This window comes from Microplitis mediator, chromosome 6, assembly GCF_029852145.1.
Source record: "Microplitis mediator isolate UGA2020A chromosome 6, iyMicMedi2.1, whole genome shotgun sequence".
In the NCBI taxonomy this organism is placed as follows: Eukaryota; Metazoa; Arthropoda; class Insecta; order Hymenoptera; family Braconidae; genus Microplitis; species Microplitis mediator.
The window spans coordinates 24,360,320-24,381,635 of NC_079974.1; the positions used below are offsets into that span (position 1 = coordinate 24,360,320).

Consider the following 21,316-nt stretch of genomic DNA (forward strand, 5'->3'; position numbering starts at 1 on the left):
GAGTATAAATAAAAAAATATTTATACTCAATTTGTTTTTTGGCGATCAAGTATATTAATAGTATATTTATTATAAACGTATTAGCAGCAATAAAATATGATTGACTATAAAACATAAAAATAATGTATACAAAGTGTTAAATAGAATAAAAAAAAAAGAGATATTATTAATTATGACTAAAGTGCGACGAGACGAGACGGTAAGTATATAGTATGTATATATAGATATATATATGGTCAATCTCTTAAAATATATGTTTGGTGGTTGTCTAAATCTCAAAACAGCTGTGTTTCACTGAATTCGCAAAGATATATAAAATGATGTCGATGTACTCCTAAATGCCAGCTTTGAGTTCTCATACTTAATATATACTGATATTTATTTTTCAGTACACGAAAAAAATACCAGTTATCAATCCTGTGATTAGAGACTCTGCTGGGTAAGTAATTCTAGAGCAAAACCGGGAGCTAAAAAAAAATAAAATTTAGAGGCCAACGGAAGATGAAAAGACTGCTAAAGAACAAAGACTTTGTTATTTTTTATTTTATTATTTCTATATGATTGCCTGAAGCCGATTCCACTAATATAATAATTGAGAGTGCGTGTGTATAGTATATAGATATATAATAGTCTCTGCCACCGATATAACAGACCATCAGAGAGAGGATGAGCAAAAGCAGAATAAAAAAAAAAAAATAAGGCAAAGGCATCAAGTAGCTAAGGCGTTAAGGGTAATATAGCACAGAATAGCACAAGGCCAACATTGCCGTGAGGGATTTTACTAAAAATCTAAACGGCGGAACACTCTTGATGTAGTTGGATCAGTTGGATCAGTTGGATGTAGCCTTAAGATCTGCTAGTACAATATATGTATACTATAGCTGACCGGTTGAATAAAATGAAAGGTAGGTAACCTGTTGGCTAATAATCTGAGTATGCTGTTAAATACTTTTATAACTAAAATCTGTAAAAATTTAAGATTTTAGCTAGTGTATATATATGTCATGATCCTTAATTAGTGTTGATTTAATAGGATGATACATCACAGACTGGTAATAATCAGAATTGAGCATGCAGAGGTCAAGTAAACCTGAAATTGCCTAAAACCTGACTCAAAGATGCACCCGGTATAGAGAGCGCCCCTGGCTTCTCTCTTGATCATCATTCTGACATATATTTATCAGTTGATGGATTCTGTACCTTGAAGCATTTTACTCATTTAAATTAGACATATATAAAATAACGACAGGAAATCTGAGACTCAAGATACAGAAATATGACAAGTGTTATGTCTTATGCCGTAAGCATGAGAATAATAATAACAAGTTACCCAGTAGCAACCATATAAATAATAATATATAACTAGTCTACATATACTTGATCTTTAATCTCCCAGTCACTCTTCCTTTCTCATCGAATCAGATTTTAATCTTTTATTCGTCATCAGGATACAATCTAATACATATAATATACGTAATAGTAAGTACGATTGTATTACAGTACGACTTATTAACGGCAAAAAGTATTTTTAATATTCTATTTATCATCAAAAGCTATAATATATATATATATAATGTATAAAAATTAAAGTCGAACTCGAACGCTGTGCTTAAGAGTCAAAAGGTCGTTTATCCGTACAGAGTGTAGATGATATGCGGTAGTATTTGCCGGTGTACACTTCGTACAGGTATATTATACATATATATTACTCTTATTACTCTTATACACAAGCGCAGCGGTTACAAATACCAGCAAAATAATCTTGAGAACGTCTCGAGAGAAATAAACGGAAAAAAATAATAAACGCGGAACCGAGTTAAGTGGTAATACGGAATATGGAATATGAAAAATTTTATTTTATATTAAATGCTTTTATTATGATATCTATAAACTCTTGGCCCAAACAGCTCTTATACATTTATCATATTAAATTTAAATAAAAAAAGTATTTTAAATAGTTGGAATAATAATTAATAATAAATGGGTTGGCAAAATAAGTGAGAGTCTGAGATGGTCTGCGACCTCAAAGGCCCGAATCATTGGAGAATGTCAGAGGTCGTGAATGCTCAGGGAGGTCGTAGATGCTCGTAGATGGTCACAGTATACCGACACGCCGCGTAACATCAATTATATTACTCATCTTATATATATTTATTATTTTTTATTGTTGATATACTGTATAGAATGTACAAGTACATGATGATGTAGATGTAAGTACAAGGGATAGCGGATGAATTGAGTAGGCAGAGGAGGATTCGTGGCACTCTGGCACTCTGGCACTCGGTCATTGGTGAATGTACCGTATACGGACCGTTTCTATCCTATCGTTCTGTGCTTAATATCCTTACTACTCACATTCTACTAAATAACTAATTTTACTATTAACCCTATCGACTATCTTTGACATTCATTTCCAGGAACTTGTGTGTCTAAATAAATCTATATAATATCATCAGATAATGTCATATATACTTTTTTTTTTTTTAATTTAAGATTTTTATTGTTACAAAAAAATACTTGCATATATCATTAGATCATAATAAATTTATAATAAACTTTAAGTTAATTTTCGCTAATTTCACTTACAATACGCGAATCAACTTGGAAGAGAAAGTTAAAAAAAAATAACAAGACATGATTAGTTTTAGCATAAATAATAATAAAAAATAAATGTTATTTAGTATCTGGGATTAGGACGATAACTTGGATTTAAAATAAAAAAATAAATAAATAAAAACAGTAATAAATGTTTTAAATTATATAATTATTAATCATTCACAGTTTTGTTTTAAATCTTATGACATTCTATATTGACAATTCAGTTATTTACACAATATGATAATTTTATATTAATAATAATAATATTACTATTGTATGATAATTAATTATAATGACAATTTGTTTTTAATAATTATTATTATTATTACAATGACAAATTAAGCAATTACAATATTATATTATAATATAATTAGTTATAAATATAAATTATACAGTTGTACTACAAATATACACATTTCCTGATTAATTTTAAGTTATTTTATACAAATTAATGTTTATAATCTAAAAAAAAGTCTTTACGGTAGATCAACGTTATTACGTTTTTTTATTTTTATTTTTATTTTTTAATTATTTATTTCGCATCTTCTCGTCAGATTCATTCACACATACTTACATATTTAACGTACATATTACGGACGTATCATACCATTATCGCAATTAATCAATTAAATTAAACATATATATATATATATACGAATTACGACTGAATGGAAAGAGGTAAATTTAAGTTTTTAAAAAATTACTTGCAAGTAACAAATAAATATGTACTCACAAATAGTATCACGGCACGCAGTTTGTTACAAGTTGTTTAAAAAATAACAAAATTCCAAGATGTCTTATACAATAATTACAATTACATACAATAGATTCAAAAGTCTAATAAGTACAAATAAAAAAAAATAAAAAAAAAAAAAAAATTCTATTTATTCGTATTTTAAAGTTCAAACTTTTTGGTTTTGCTGTATATTAAACAAATTGATCATCTGGGAATTTAAAGATTTTTTAAACTCGTCTCATAGCTCATTGCATTCATTTATTTCTTTCTCATTTTTTTTTTTTTTTGTTTTTTTTTTTCATCAACAAAAACAATATAGATTCTTTGTCTTCATTAGGTTTTAAATTTTAATTTATTATATTTATCGTCATATTTACTATTCGTATTATTATTATAAATAATAATATTGTTGTCAGCATTATCATCCATTCAGAAATCACATTTAATAAATAAATAATATCATGATCATATTATGTATAATATGGTTGCTTTAAACAAAATACAAATACAATACAATATGTATAAATGTCACATTATAGCAAGCTATACCGAGAGTGCTTTCTACAATTATTATTATCATTACTTTAGTTATTATAAATAATTCTATTTTTATTTTTTGTAAATTAATATAAAAAAAAACACTTTATATAATCAAGGAAAAATGAAATGAAAAAAAAAAAATAATAATAAATAAATAAAAGTTTTAAACAATCTCGATGTAGCAAATGCCAAATAATAAATGCCCTGTTGAAATTACATAATGTACATCCATTATTACATATATTATCATTTTTCTCAATCAGTATATGTATATATATTGTTGTGTTAATGAAATTGAAATTTAGTCAACTGAAAATAGTTAGCGGCAATAAGATTATTCCGAGTATGGCTCAACGTCCCCTAATATTCTAACAAGTTTTGAATTCTCACAGATGAAAGTTACATCTGAGATACTGAGAGAAGAAGAACAAGATAAAGATAAAGAAGAAGAAGAAGAAGAAGAAGGGGCTTTGCCGTCATTCTTCTTTCTCTATACACGAATTATTTTTGGAAACGACCAGACGTCTTTGCCGCCATCCAAAGTTCTTGAAAGTTAAATCACGAACGATGTTGGAGGCTAGAAAAAAAGTGTTTTAAAGTTGGCTGGAATCATCGCGCGTCTGTCGACTACAACAACATATCAACGGCATACACGCTTCCAACCAACTAGTCATAGTGAGTCTGCAAGCATTCATGCACTCGAAAATCTACCCGCGGATTCGATTATTTTCTTTTATCATTCTACCGCAGACGACAAATGTATAAATATAAATATATATTTTTATAATCAAAATTTACTTTTGTCACCAGCTGCAACTATTGCAGTAAACTCAAAATTTAAAACCCACAATATAAATATATATTTATCAAATGTCATGCCATATAGCTAGAGTCACAAATAAATAATCAATCTGAACAATTATTTTTTACAAAACACTAAATTTAAAATATTTACATAAATTATTTTGAATATACAAGTACATTCATTATTATTATTATTATAATTATTACTATTACCATTATCATCATAATATCACTCACGCAACGTAAATTACTGGAACAGTAATAATAATAATAATAATAATAATAATAATAATAATAATATCGACATTACGTGCAGTAACATCGATAAAGTTTATCAAGTTATAATATTATATTAATAATAACAATAATTGTAATAAATAATTAATTATGTACAAAATTATTATTGTTGTTGATAACTAAACGTTCTATCATATTCATATTAATATTATAAAATACGTAAGGTGGTATATTTAAATACGATGACGCTTGATAACTACCAACAAGACATCATTTCTCACTTATTTATTCTTTAATGTCACTAATTCTTAAATCTCATTCTTGCTATTATATGTGTATGTATACTTTTATCAAATAAACACATGATATAATCCAGTTATATCTTTCGCTGAGTTAGCGTGCTAAAAAAAATAATTATTTCAGAATGAGATCTACTACAGATTATTAATGACAGAAAAATAATAATAATAATAATTAAATTAAAAGTCTCTGTGATTTGGCCAAGTTTAACATTCAACACTTGGTTGTAGTAACTAAATATTTTAAGTCGACTAAACTTCGGTAGCGAGGGTTGCTGCAAGTGTCGCGTCATGTCTATAATGATCATCTATAACGTAAACACCGCAACTACTATCGGAAGCACCACCACAAACACCACCACCTCCACCTCCTCCTCCTCCACCACCATTACTACCAGCACTACTGACACTGTCTGTTATCGTTGGCCTCTTGAGTAATGCCGCTTCAGCGGCGTTGCAACAAGAGTCCGACGTACTACTTGAGAACATGGACGTCCTCTTACCCTCTAATACACCAACACTTACAACACTAATGTCTTTATCTTTTTGAAAGTGATGAGATGCACGATGAGCCGCTGCTTCAGTATTTAGTTGTTTAGGTGTCCTCGATCTGCCGGCATCTGAAGATATTATTTGTTCAGGTTTGTATCCACCACACGATATATCGAGGCCACTGTCTGTTTGAAATGACGAATCGAGATCATCTCGTGTGATATTTGCATTATTTACGGTTTTACTTGCTGTCCAAGTATTTTTAATCATGTGTGAATCACCAGCTCCAAGTGAACAAACACTGCTGCCACCACCATTTATACTAATTGAACTCCTTGAACTGTGTCCATTTGGTATTCCTCCAGGATTTATTCCTCCCATACCCAAAAGTCCTTGTTGATGTCCACCAATCATATTAACTCCCGAATTTGAATTACCACCAGAACGTTTACTTAAACTACTGTGTACAGCATTTCTTTCATTTTCAAGTCTTGCTTCTTCATCTGCTCGGGCTTGTTCTCTTTTTTGACGTCTTTTCATACACATAACAGCAAGTGCTGCAACTAATACAAATGCTGGTACTGCTGTAGATAATGTTGCTATTACAACAACGTGTTCAGTTGTTAATCCAGCGTCTCTAGCTTCTGCAGATGGTCTTGAAAGATTTCCAGACCAATAGCTTGCTCCTGAAGGTGGAGATATACCTGTACTTGCAATACCACTAGCTGCTCTATTATTATTGTTATTATTATTATGATTATTATTATTATTATCATTATTAATATTATGAATATTTAGAGATGTTGATGGTCGAGGTATAATAATACCATTATCTGGATCACTGCATGTATCACCACGCCATCCTTTTTTACAGCCACAGAAAAATCCATTAACTCGATTTTCGCATATTCCTCCATTACGACAAGGTGCACTTTTGCACTCATCAACATCAACACTACAATCTTTGCCAGTAAAACCAGGTTTACAAGCACATTTATAATCATTTGTACCAGAAATACATTTACCACCATTTGCGCATGGTTTTGCTAAACAATAATCGACTTTATCTTGGCATAAAAGTCCAACAAAACCTGGTACACATTGACACCGAAATCGATTAACCATATCAATGCAAGTACCACCGTTTAGGCATGGATCACCCTGACAATCATCAACATTTACTTGACAATTTTTACCCGTAAACCCAGTAGGACATGTACATTGATAATTATTTATCATATCAGTACAGGTTCCACCATTAACACAAGGATTTGGAGTACATTGATTTATTTTAGTATCGCAATCTGCACCAGTGTAACCCGATGGACATTTACACAAGTATCCTTTTGATGAATCGTCAATACAACTACCACCATGTTTACAGGGTGATTCTTTACATGACCGTAAACTTATTTCACAGTGTCGTCCACGCCATAACCCTGGACACGTGCACTGATAAGCTGTTGTTACTTTTTCAATAGATGGTAAATTTGATTTAGATAATGATGATCCAATACTAGTTCTTGTTGCATTGTTTACCATACTGCAAATTCCACCGTTTAGACATGGGTTTGAGTGACAGTCAGATAGTGATGTTTCACAGTCAGTCCCTGTGAATCCAGGCGCACAAGAGCAGGTGTAAGAACCTTGCCCGGTATTAAAGCAGGTGCCACCATTTAGACAAGGCTTATGATTTGTACAGTAGTTTAGATCTTGGTTACAGAATAATCCACCCCATCCTTCCTTGCAGTCGCACTTCCATGGCTGTTGGCAAGTACCATGCAGACAACCTGGATACCTTACACATTCATCACAATACGGACCATGCCATCCTGGACTACACCTGCAATATTTTTAAAATAACCATCGTCATAAATAAATATTTTTTTAAAATCATTATTATTATTTTTGGTCTCATTTAAATTTTATTTTTTGTTCTCTACACTATTTTTATTTTATTAATACAAAACGGATTTATATAATATAAGAAATCCAAGGAGAATAAGAGAGAAAAATAAAAGGTTTATATATTAGAATAAAAGGAAATTAAAGAACGGAAGGAAGAATGAAGGTGGATATAAAGGTAAACTATGGAAATGCGAGTAGTATAGTTAGTTGGCGGACAGTCGGACGGTCGGGCGGGTGATAACGGTGGGAGAGTAGAAAGAGGATGTAGTGGTCGGCCATTGCGGCAACCAAATCCACTATACCGATACTATACAAGTAGTCAAGCTAACTTTTAAATCAAGAGAGTAGTTGTAGTATAGTAGTTATAGTACCAAGATGAAAGACCAGAGGAAGTGAGAAGGAGGAGTACGAGAAGGAAAAAAAGAGGTAAAACAGCAGCAACAACAACAACAACAACGGCAGCAGCTACAGCAGCAATAGCAGCAGCAGCAGTCGGCTGGAGAAGGAGAGTGCAGAGTGATGCCAGACAAACACCGAATGGCGGGGATGAAAGACCAAGAGTAAAGAGGCAAGTTGAGTCGAGTCGAGTCGAGTCGAGTCGAGTCGCGGAAGAGAGGAGAGGGATGAGTAGTCTTGGAGTAGTGTTCCCACGGTTCGAGCCACAGCACAGCCGCTCAGTATGCGGGTCAAGGAAAGGTTACGGGCCCGTCACGCGGTTGTGTGAGTGCGCAAGCGCGTCCTACCCGGCACTCACATACGTTCAAGTCTCTACAAACACACACACATACACACACATACAGTATGTGTAAAATATAATACCAGCTAAACTTTATACTCGTCTAACAACAACGATGTGCAAGTTGAGGAGGAACTCGCTGAGCAAAGAATCTCGTATCTCGTGTAGAGTCTGCTTATGATACACCTTAACTAAACCGGACGCCAAACATCAAAATCTACATACATATTTAGGTATTTTATTATTTTATATTATAAGAGAAAAGTAAAAGAGATTGATAAAATTTAAGCGGTGGTAAAAATCATTGGCACCCTGCACATATAATATTAAATAATCATCATGACAATCAGTATTCAACTCTCACATACACAGTAGAGGATATCGCTTTGTCGCTGTCTCTTGTCTACGACAATATACTCCGAAATTTAAATCGTGACTCGTTTTCCGACGCAATTCTTTCACGTAATTCGAATAGAGACCAATCCCAATCCCAATCCCAATTTAAATCGTAAACACCAACCACCACCCAAGGATCAAAGTACATGTAAATGTATAGTATACCAACACAACCACTATATCAGCTCTCACGCTATCTGCCGCGGTACATTCTCAACTCTGTATAGTTGTATAGTATCACACACACATACATATTATAATATGAGCACACATTTATAAAGGTTAAACGAACGAACGAACGAACGAAGGAACGACGAATTTACGGCACGTAGGTACTTGTTTGCTTGTTCCGCGAAACACCAGGGGCTCGTCTTTACTTCCGCATTACTTAATTTTTCTTGGTCATTGTTTTAATCCTCCCTCTACTCTTTATCTTGTTTATTGTCCCAATGTGTCCATATTAACTTATTAGTGGCAATTAACCCCGCGCCCGGACACACTAATTAAATGATCGAGTTAACGCGAAACCTCGGCGGCATATCTCGACTTGTATCAACTCACACTCATCTAATAAACTTTTTTATTATTTTTTTTGCAATTTATGATGGCGCCTTTTTATATTATATATATATACCTTTGAATAAAAATTTTAAATAGACCAAAAAAAATATTTACATGTATTTTAATTCGTATATGTATCCATAAACTTACGTGCATTCGTTGGGCTGATTACAGTGTCCATATTGTTCGTTACATCCGGGCAGGCAGCGTGCTGTAATAACAAAAATTTAAAGATTATACGCATGTTCGGTCATTTAAATTTATTTATTTTAATTATCAGATATTATTATTATTTTTACTGTATAAGAGAAATCCATTAATGTAAAATAAATAATAAATCCAGTCCGGAAATATTTAAAGATTTAAATTTTATCGTATAGTGTATGTATGTGTGCTGAAGGGGCATTCTCTTGAAGAAGAAGAAGGAGGTTGGCTGTTAGCCATAAGCAGGCTATAAGGCAATAGCAATAAGTATTCACCAGCGTAACGTCTGGTAAAAGGATCCTACCATAGGTGAATATGTATGTATATAAAAAGCAAAAGATATTTTAACGGAGAATCACTGATGGAGAATGGACGACTGTACACTATACACTGTCAATTTTTCTTAATCAAGATACATACATACATATATACAATAACAAACACAAGTATAGTTGCAGAAGCAGGATTGGCAAAGTCCAGTCACGATAACATTTGATCTTAAATGGGGGTTGCTAAGCTGTAAGATGTACTTTACCGCTGGGTCATCGGTTCTCCTTGTCGTTTTACTTCCCGACCTTGGCCATACCAGTGACTTTATAAACATATATAGGAATTAAAGAATAAAGAGTAAAATAATATAATAGCATCAGACAAAGAACAAGACTAAGGACAAACTGGTGATAATAATTTTCTATAGATCCTGTCATCAACATACACACATGTACATAAGTTTATACAGAAAGTAAAACTCTTATTGTAAGTAACCAGCGGAAAATAGTTTGATTATTTTTTTCTTATATTATAAATTTGTTCTGTTACTCTCTTTCTGAGATCTGTGTCTCCTTGTCGTCGCCACACGGGCACAACCATACGGTTGTACCCGCGAATAAGCAACAAGGTATTTATAGTCTGTATGCTCCGCGGCGCATATATCTACGCCGAAAGGCTACGAAAGGAATGGCCGAATCCCAGGGATTCCTCGATCCTGATACGAGCCAGAGGAAACGCTTAGAGCCGCCGTGCCGTATATTCCGTATAGTCCGTATAGTGTATATACCCTCGACATTGCTTGTAAGAGACAAATAAAAAATAAAAAATAAAGAATCAAGAATTTACAACAAGAACCTCCATATTTCTTTATTCTTTCTTCATTCTTCCGCCCCCACGACCACATTTTTTTTTTTTTTTTTTTCATCTCAACTTTTATTATTGCCATTACTTTAAACATAAGTATTTTCAAATAAAGTTTCGCAGAACTAAAAATTGTCTTTTTTGTGTTTTTTTTCGAAAAGCCTGACACAATTGAATCACCAGGCGTCTAAGCGATTCACCATGCATGCCCCTAGTCATAGTTGTGTAACGGCTTTATCGATTTTAATTTTTCGTCCCTTGGAATACTTGCAGCTTTCTCTGTGCTAGCGAGCACTCCTGTTGTTGTTGTTGTTCTTGTATAGTCCAACTTATATATATATATAATAGAAATAAAATTGTGTGCATGTATAGTAAGTATCAAAAGACTCGTACAGTGCGGGACAAAAAACAAGACATTGTTGTAGTGGACACTGTATGTATTTAGTTTTGATTTTTTTTCTATTATATATTTTTTCCGTTTTTTTTTTTACCTGTTTTAGGACAAGTTTTGTGTGCAAAAGGCATAAGAAGGTCAAGAAGCATCAGGTATGTCGCGAGTCAATGTCCAAAGAAAAAAGGAAAACGTATAAAATTATTGTATGTATTAGTAGATGTATATGAGAGAAAAAGAAAAGTGGATGGCCAAGTCTCGCGCAGCTGTCGGTTAAAGCACCCAACGAGGTACCCGACGAGGCAGCTGTCGAGGGCAGCCCTGGGCCGCACTGCAGCTGCCTTGTCCTCTAACTCTCTATGCCTTCATTGCCACTACCATGTAACCCTCGATATATATGTATATGTATAAAAAATAGAGAGATAAAATTATAAAAGGCACCCCCAAAATATATAATTCACCCCTTTAACTTATTACATTGGAAAGACAAGGTATAACCAGAGTTTATTAGGTTTACTAATCATTATATATATTATTTATTTTATTATAACCGTTTTATGATATTTAAATAATTACTGAAGGTGGTTGTTACCGAGTAATCGTGATGGGAATTAATAAAAAAAAATAATAATAATAATAATAGATATATAATATGTAATACTAACGGGTGTTGCAGTAATCGCCCTTCCATCCGGACAGGCAAACTCGCTCGCCAATTGGACTACAGCTGTAATGTCCAAAGCTGTCGTCGCGTGGCCTACAGAGATTTTCACAGCCCTTGCCATAGTAGTGTGCACTGCAGGTCGCCCTGTATTCGTACACCATTCGCGCATGTGCGCTACTGTGCTCATCCTCGGTCCATTCTGTCCCGACGTCAAGCCATCGCTGGGTCGTCAACCTCGTTATGAGAACTTTTTCTGTAATAACAAAAATATATTATTTATTTATTTTTTATATCATCATAAATTTCAGTATATCCATATATACGATTATTTTGAAAATTCATAACTTTGAAATAAAACAAAATGATGAAAATTATTCAAGACTTTTGCACACCCAGTGACCAAGTGCATCGGCCCCATGGGCATCATCATCATCATCAGAAACAGCAGCAACATCAATACAGACACCGGACGTTCGTCCGCTATTGCTACTCTGCCGACGGTGTGCATCCGGTATAAAGAAAGTGCATGTGTGTATTTTTGTGTAAAGATAAGTAAGTAAACTGGGGTAATATAGGTAAATATGATATATCTGTAAAAGGGCCGGGTGTAATTTTTATAAATTTTCGTTTCCTACTTAAGATCTTTAATTCGTTGTTTATTTTTTGCAGATATTATAAAACTAGCCCGTTATTCACGTACCGTGAAAAGTAAAAGCTTGGTAATATATACCTTATGTACTGAAGATGTTCTTTGAGGATAAAAAATAAAATTTGAGTTGAGTAGTTTAGTCGAAATGGTCTGACGTTATTTAGGTGTAAAGGAAAAAGGAAAGGAAAAGGGAAAGGGAAAGGGAATAGTAGGAATAGTAGCTTGTCTTCTTCAGTGGTCCGAAAATAAGTGAAAGAGGGATGGATGGCGTGCTCAAAGATACTTAAAGTCATTTTCTCGTGTTGTAGTATATCTCGAACGCTATACGCGCGTCTTCCCAGAAGGCAAGTGGCAGTTTTGTATAGCCGGCTACTACTATATACCACTATACTACTCAAACTACTCATCTCCTTCTATATCTTTAGATTTGGGTTCAACTTCAGGTCCAGCTTCAGGTTCAGCTGTAGTTTCAGGTTTAGGTTTAGCTTTGACTTGTTGTTGTATATACGAATCTGGATAATCAAGCAGTAGTCTGATGGTTATAACTTATAACACTATACCCGCAACCACTCAAACTAGCGTCTGGACTACTTGATTCGCTCTCACGCCCCGCAACCGTAAATTCTTCTCTATCAACTTCCAATACCACTCTGTTGCTCCAATCATACACTCATTTTTTAAACCATTCAATTTATTTTTATAATCATTTTTTTTCTTATATAAAAAAAAATGTTTTTTTTTTTTAATTTACAGTTGACAATTAATTTTTACTGATGATACATTTAATATCTTTTATATATATTTTTGTTAACCAGAATATGTTTTCAAAAAATTCTTATATGTATATGTATATATATAGTCTTGTATTAATTCGAGCGATAAAATAAGAAAAAAATTTCGGGGTTGGCAGGTGTAGTAGGCGAGGCAGGTAGAAAATAACAAGAAGAATGAACGTTCTGGAGCCGAGAAGAGGGGGGCCACCGATTGTGAGAAAGGAAGCAGCATCCGAGCTGTATGCCCGGCAATAAAGCCAGCTCGTTTCGACCGGGAAATATTGCGTGTTGTATTTTTACGTCCGCTTTACTCTCTTATATTTATTCCATCTCTTCCACGGAATATAAAAGAGAAAACAAAACACAAAAAACAAAAAAATACATTTATAAAAAAATTTAAACTATTGGAACCGGATTTTTACGGAAGCTCTTGCTTTTGATAACAGCCCAATCACCATTTAAATTTTATAAATATCATTATGTCAAAATAAATCTATGAAAATGAATAATAATAATAATGTCATTGTTGTTATGCTTAAAGAGAGAGAGAAAAATTAAAAAAAAGTGGTTATTACAACAGTGTTAATGTTAATATTATATATAAGAATCATGTAGGATTTCGTATATATACACAAGTAAATATAAAGGGGTTTTGTGTTACCTACTCAGTGGTGGATATAATACTATAAGGTTACACAGGAAGGAAACACTAGTACAGTGTTTGCACCCACACGTTTTTGGTCTTGCTATATTCATTCACTGTTGTAACTTTTTTTTTTTTTCTTTCTTTCTTTCTTTCTTTCTTTCATTCATATATTTATTGTTGTTATATTTTAAATGAAGGTGTTGAGTTAAATAATTTATCATTAAACGAAAATCATGCTTTTAATTTTATTTTACTCAATAAACTAATTTTTCAGACTTTTAAAAATGAAATTATATTCATGTACGAGTTTAATATAAATGCAAAATAATTATAAGGAAAATATGTTTTAACTTACCGGAAGAATGATTAGTTGTATTATCCGTATCATGGTATGCCTCGACTATAAGAGAGAATGTTCCCTGCAAATAAAAATATAAATTTATTATTATTAAATATTCTTAACTTATATATATGTTTTAGTTTAATAATAAATTAGTGACTGATGTCAGCGACAGTGATATCGTTTAAAATAAAAAAAAACATGCAAACACGAAATTATTCTAGAGGTATAAATGTGCTCAGTAATAACAATAACACGCACATACACACAGCAGACGATAAATCATGACACAAAAGGGAGGGAAAAAGTGACGCGTGCTTGCGCCGGCACACACGTGTTACACCAAATTACGATACAATTTTTAAGGGGTTCAAAATATTAGTATAATAAAAAAAATTTCTTTACTGTATGTTACATTTAGTGTCATTATAGCTGTCTGTGGTAAATAATAATAATATACAACTAAATTAATTAATTTTTCGTATTAAATTATTAAAATATGTTTAGCGATATAGCAAAGTAGAGCTATACACATAACCCCGTTACTTTATTCGCTTTAATAATAAATTTGTACGTGCTACGGTGAGAACCAAGAAATATTTAAATAAATTAGTTTCGTGATATAATATTGCATATTGTATTTAGATATTAATCTACTGTGGAACATGCATGATAATTGTATAATAAAAATTTGCGAAAAAAAAAGCAAATATCTTATAAGAAAAATTTTTTTAATAGAGATAAATAAATAATATAAAAAATAATGTTTGTCAAGATTTAGTGGATAGGTATTTGTACACACACGCAGTTGCTGTTGTTATATCGGCGAGTGTGGTGGTTTCGTCGTGCGGAAAAAGTAGGTGGAGATAAATTACGGAGGAGACAAATGCCACCGTTATTACTGCGGAATCGGTATTGAGTTGAACAAAAAAAGTATTTCAACAAACTCTACCACTTGAGGGGAACAATGTGGGCTATATACTCTTTCCCTTTAAGTTTGTTAAACTTTCAGAATCATTGTATCTATATATATATGTACAGCACATATAAAATGATCTTTGTCTGACTCAGTGATGTATGACAAAGAAAGAGATAGAAAGTTGCAGCCAAGGTATCTTGGCGCGGACGGATAAAAGGCAGAGAGCAAGCAAGTAACAGAGTGAGTGAGTAAGAGAGTAAAAGAGAATGAATTTAAGGTAAGGTAGAGAAAGAGAGAGAATACGAGGAGGCGAGACGGGGCGAGACGGGGCGCAGCTCACTCGGGAGTCGGTTCCCACGAGTTGTGCTGCGGCAATCCGACATACCTCCACCAACACCAACACCATCACCATCACCACACACTTGTCTTGTTCTTCTTTCATGTCTCTCATCTCTTCTTTCACGCACACATATATATATATATATACATACAATACAGGAAAATTATCGGATGCAATCTCAACTATATCGTTAGTATGTATTTGTACTTATTAATCATCGCGGAACAGTCGCAAAAACAAGAACAAAAGACCAAATGGCTCATCAAATGTATTGCTGAGATGAAGGTGAAAACAGGTATAGGTAACACGGCGCCAGCTAATTCAATAGCTATATATTATTATTATTATTATAACTATTTTTATTCAGTAGGATATAAATCAATCAATAGATAATAACATTTGATTGAATTTTGTCATTTGATGTCTGTATCAACATTTCATTAAATATGTATAGATATTTACTATGTTATGCAGATAAATTTAAAATTAAAACAAATTCATAAAATATTTCAACAGTGTGACTATAAATATACTATAAATATACACCACCCATGCATGTACAGTATTTATACATTTATGCATGTACACGTGACTGCTTTTGGATGGTTACGTTACGTTTCATCTGCAGAAAGTTAAGTATAATTTATGCTAAACAATCTCTGTAAGCTATTTATCCCTTCTTTTCTCATTGTTCAACCGAAAATTTCTACTACCCTCGTTATTTTTATCTATCGTCAAAAGTTGTCATAATCTCATACTCAATTACTTCAAAAGTCCTGAATCTTATAATAATATCTATCATATTTTACACGATTTATTGAATTTAAAAATAAAAAATAATTATGTCATTATGCCCACAAATATTATTATTATTATTATTAGACTGCTATGCGCTAAAGAGCCAAGACAACAACTAACATTAACACTATATATATATATATATATATATAGTATGAGTAAATTTTAGATCGTGTTACTTCCAAGAATCCGAGTACTTTCTCATCCTCTTGGAGGTTGCTCTCGTATTCCTACTTAATTATTTTTATTTTCATCTATAATTTATCAGTAGAAAAGCACCGATATTATATCTATTGGTAAATACATAGTTAAAAAAAAAAAAAAGGTAACAACACACAAGACACGAAAGTTAAAAGGGATGCAGGATATATTAGCCAAGTCGATGTGTATGCTAGTGTAGACGCCATATGGGTTAGTAAATTAAACTAAAGTTTACATATAAAAGATAGCCGTCGAACCGATCAAGCAGATGGAAAGGGACAGGATGCCCAGTACTGCAGGTTAGAGTGAATCTCTTAAAAAAAAAAAATAAAAAAAAGAAAATAATAATAATAATAATAATAATAATAATATTAATGCTACTGGGACTATAGTATGCAGTATTTGTACAGATATGATAGGATAAAATAGGATAGAAATAGATGGTGATATGAGAATAAGGTACTCTCAGACCGTCTCTCTTCTTGTTGTATCTCCCTGGACAATACGACAACAATAGACCCAGAGCTTTTTAGTTGTATATTATTTTCTTTTATAACACCATCTGCTCTCTTTTTTTTTTTAAATATTTTTATACCATAAGAAGCACTTGATGAAAATGTATTTTAGCAGTAGTAGAGTTGTAGTAGCATAAAGTTTTTTTAAAAATAAATAAAAATAATAAAAATGTTAATGTCGGACATACCGGCCACGAAAAGTCGAATGGAAATCTGATGGGGTTGGTAAAACTTGGCATCGAGACATCAGGACTGAGATTTACGACATTGCCGCCCAATACAGGCGTCACGACGTCACCGTACGTGCATGGCGTCGTCGTGTCGATTTTTGCCTGGTATTGCTTCAGACATACCCTGAATCTCGTCTGGCATGTACCAATACATTCGTTATTCGTCGATGTGCTTCCTGAGCAGCATTTTCCAGTGTTATCCTTTCCATACTGATTGACAAATGATTTTAGTCTTAACTCAAACACCCCTGAAGCATGCACCTGAAAATTTTTAAATAATTATATCTTTAATATAATATTACAGTATTTATTTATAAAACATTTACATATGACATCATATGTAAACTAAAACGTGTACGATCTTGTTCTACTCTCATCCGCCTTCGTCATCTGTAGACATATATATATATATGCATGACGGTATGTATGTACATATATTATATTCATGTATAGATGTTATATTAAAGACTAAGAGAGAATCCTTAGGAATTTACACGACGGGAGTCTAACGATGTGACACGATTGGCGCACGTGCTATCTCCCCTATAAAATCATCTACATTTTATATATATATATATGTACGTATGTGCAATTTTTTTTATCCATCTCCCGCCGTGGTCATACATATGGAAAAATTAACATACGGACTAATTAAAAGTTAAAATATTATTTAAATAAAGCATGTGTAATGATGTAAAGCTAAAGTTGAGTTGATGAATTTTTTTAAAAGAATTTAATCTACAAGGAAATCAGTTAAGTAAATATTCATCGAATTGCTACTAATTTTATATACAACATGTATGGTATGGTATTATGTGTATTTAAAAATCAACACAAAATATTTCAACTTAATAGAATAACAATCGTAAAACTTGAACTTATGGTCTATTTCTGATGTCATGTTTGAATATTCACCGACAATTTAAAAACTAAAAAAATGAATGGTTCATGAAACTGCCCTATATAAATCTCAAGATTTAAAATAAGTTTATGTTAATAATAAATAAACTTACTGTAGGAGGTGACGGTAAAAGCACAACGGCGACCGTCCACATTAGCATCGTCGTCCACATGTTGTGTCAAAAGCTCTAATTAATAAGAGCTGTCTCCGATGTTTACGATCTTTACGATACTAACAATCACGTCGTCAACAACTTGCTGTTACCTACTTGAGGTAATTTTTTTAATTATTCTATGCACAGCCATAAGGGCCAACTGATATTATATCCAAACTCTTCCAAACAAAATATACAAATCAGCTGCACTTTTATTATTTATTTTTTTTTATTCACTTTTAGGCCACCGTTTACTTGTGAATATTTTAAATTAAACACAACTCAACACATTAACACTTTGTTGACTTGACGTATTCCATTAATCCATGCCCATAAACAATATCAATATGTTCCTCAATAAATTTTATTTATTTATTTCTTTATTCCAGCTCCTTTTTGATAATTCAAGTGGTTGTTAAAAATTACCCGTATTTTTAAAAATGTTAAATAAACAAAGTTACTGACTAATTAAACACTTGTTGCCACTTAAATTCACAGCTAAAATGCATTATAATTATAACAACAACAACAACAACAACCACAAAAATAGTAATAATAATTAGTATCAGTATTATAGTAATAATTTATCCAATAGTATTTATATTTTGTTTATCACTGATTAAAATGACATTAAAGCTCGAAAGAGAGTCAAGCATCGTTATTCGTTGACGATTAATCGCGCACTGGCACTGGCACTGGCACTGGCACACTCTGTTGGTTTCAACTGCCGCACTGCCAGACCGCCACACCGGTGTAACAAGATGACTCTTCCCCTATTTCCCCTATTTCCCCTATTACCCTGTTTCTCTCTCCCTTTATGCCTGGTAGTGGTAGTGGGGATACGCCAGTAACTTTAAAGAATCAAGGATTAACGAGAATCGAAAAGAGATTAGCAAATTATTTTATCGTATTCGCTTAAATACTTTTTTTTCCTTTAATTTTTTATTTATAATTATCTTTTTTTATTATTATTTTTCCCAAAAATATTTCGGAACTTGGCACTGGAATCGGAAAGTTGGATGCGAAAAAACACGAGCACTCAAAGTTTAGAGGAAAATTGTTTGTTGAATAACAGCCAGAATTCACTTGCCAAAAAAAACTTTATTTTTTTTTTATTCTTATTTATTTTTTTGGTGTTATCCAAACTATTTTCTTTCTTTTTCTTCTTTTTGGTCTTTAGTCTTTAATCTTGAAACTCTTTTCAGTTCCTCTAGCCCGATTGTTTCTCACTAACGCCACACTTTGTCAACACCAGGCACTAAAGTATCCTCTCTATCGAAAACACACACAACACTCAAGTTTAAACTCTGTTGATAAAAAATACAGTTGTTTTAAATTAATTTTTTTTTTTTTTTTAACCAATTGTTTAAAACTGTTTATTTCTAAATATTTTTATTTAAATAATATATTAATTTCCAATTATACACACAACTGACAACTAATGAATCACTTAATTATTTAAGAAAGTTATTAAAACACACACGTGTTAAATGATAAATATTGTTAAAAAAAAAATGAAGTAAAAAAAAGGCGCGTAAAAAGTTTAGTAAAGATTGATAAGTGAGAGCAACTGAGATCAACGGAGATCAACCCTCGACTGGAGGTATCAGACGAATGGCACCCCTACTTATAATGGTGGTCTCGGGCCCTGCAGGACACCAGTCTACTCCATATCCAAACAGTCAGTCGCTGTCAGTGAGCAAAAGAAAGAAGGACCGATAGTCGTTTACGCAAGTGAGAGAGTCAGCAGTACCAAGTGCAGAGTTTTGAGGGGTAGAAAGCTAACACATACACACGTAGACACGTAGACACATAGACATATACACATACTAGATTATAAACACACTGGGAGCCCAGTGCAGCAGCTTTGCCTGGTGGTATGCATCCAATGGTATAGTGAAGTGAGCAAGAAGAGGTGGAGCAGAAGCGCGGAGGTAAAGGGAATACAAATATAGAAGGGGAGATTCAAGGGAGGCGAGGCAGCTGCAGGCCGGCTGCACGCGTCAACCACCCTATCGCTGCCTATCGCTCGACCGACCACGTTCACTTGTATATAGAGTTTCACCTATACACACATATATATATATACATTATCTATGTAATGCGCGACGCGCGTGTGCATGAGCATCGCCGCGTAGCCAATATAATTTTGTCTTTCTTTTTTATGTCCAGAGTCTAGATCAAAATCAAAATTACTCAAAACCGTCTTTTAGTTGCATTAGATAATTTTCAGTTTTATCGACATGTTCTGTCCAGCCTTTGCCATCTTTTAAATTACGACTTTCATCTTTATAATGATCACAGTTTTATTTATTTCTATTTCTATATATATATATATATATCGATGATCGGCATTGTATGGATGACACCAGGCACGCGTCTCGTAATATCTCTCTAAATGACGTCACGTATTTTTGTTTACGTCTATATATCATACATAAACAAAATTTAGACTTAATAAGCAGATTATTAATTATAAATTATATAAATTAGCATCCTAATTTATCGTAATAAATTGGTACATACCAATAAGGTACATATACATACATTATACGCTACTCTGCTGGATTTTAATAATATTTAGACTTAAGCTTAGACTCAAGGTGAAGCAGTCTTGTTATTGTTTTTATTTTATCTTATGCAAAAGAAAAAAAATATTAATTCACAGGGACAAAAAGTGCTTCCGGTGGTGAGGTGGTTCAACAGGTCAGACCAACAAGACGGACATATGGAACCACTTCCGGCACACGTCTCTTATGTTTTCATAATATAAATATATATATGTATATAAATCATCGGTAAATACATTACATCTATATAAGAAAAAATCTAAATCTATTTAATGTAAGGTATTGTGTGCTAAGAGAGAGAGATATTGAATTATGTACGCAATATAGTTGTATGTAAGCAAGTACATACATAGAGTTTGATCGAGGTCAAGCACGAGACATGTAAGGACGTCACGCGACTTATGCTCTCTCTTTCATCGAGTCATCCATTCATGCTTTGCGTAAGTCTTTTTGTATCAACCACACACGACAAACTTACTACTGTTCTACATATACATACATATATATGCGAGAGCTTTCAATAGTCGCGCTCTTTTTCAAATTGTTGACCGAAATAAAATAATTTCAGTACATACATAATTAA

The 21,316-nt window shown here is 32.7% G+C and overlaps 1 protein-coding gene across 1 annotated transcript; it reads right to left on the reverse strand.

Moving 5' to 3' along the window:
- Positions 1–2,788: 2,788 nt before the first annotated feature.
- On the reverse strand, positions 2,789–19,522 carry LOC130669423 (neurogenic locus protein delta). The gene is made up of 6 exons (XM_057472330.1): positions 18,122–19,522; positions 17,067–17,369; positions 14,121–14,184; positions 11,699–11,950; positions 9,458–9,518; positions 2,789–7,549 (listed from the first exon to the last, which is right to left on the reverse strand). Exons 1-6 carry the CDS (start codon positions 18,179–18,181, stop codon positions 5,467–5,469), a joined length of 2,823 nt encoding a protein of 940 aa, XP_057328313.1. The 5' UTR covers positions 18,182–19,522; the 3' UTR covers positions 2,789–5,466.
- Positions 19,523–21,316: the final 1,794 nt, after the last annotated feature.

What these genes read in the sequence shown, in the direction of transcription:
- LOC130669423 (XM_057472330.1), bottom strand. Translation starts at nt 18,181, where the DNA reads ATGTGGACGACGATGCTAATGTGGACGGTCGCCGTTGTGCTTTTACCG. An exon ending in TTTTACCGTCACCTCCTACA is followed by an intron (nt 17,370 to 18,121) that starts GTAAGTTTATTT and finishes AAAAATTTTCAG; the next exon opens with GTGCATGCTTCAGGGGTGTT. An exon ending in CATTCGACTTTTCGTGGCCG is followed by an intron (nt 14,185 to 17,066) that starts GTATGTCCGACA and finishes TTTTATTTGCAG; the next exon opens with GGAACATTCTCTCTTATAGT.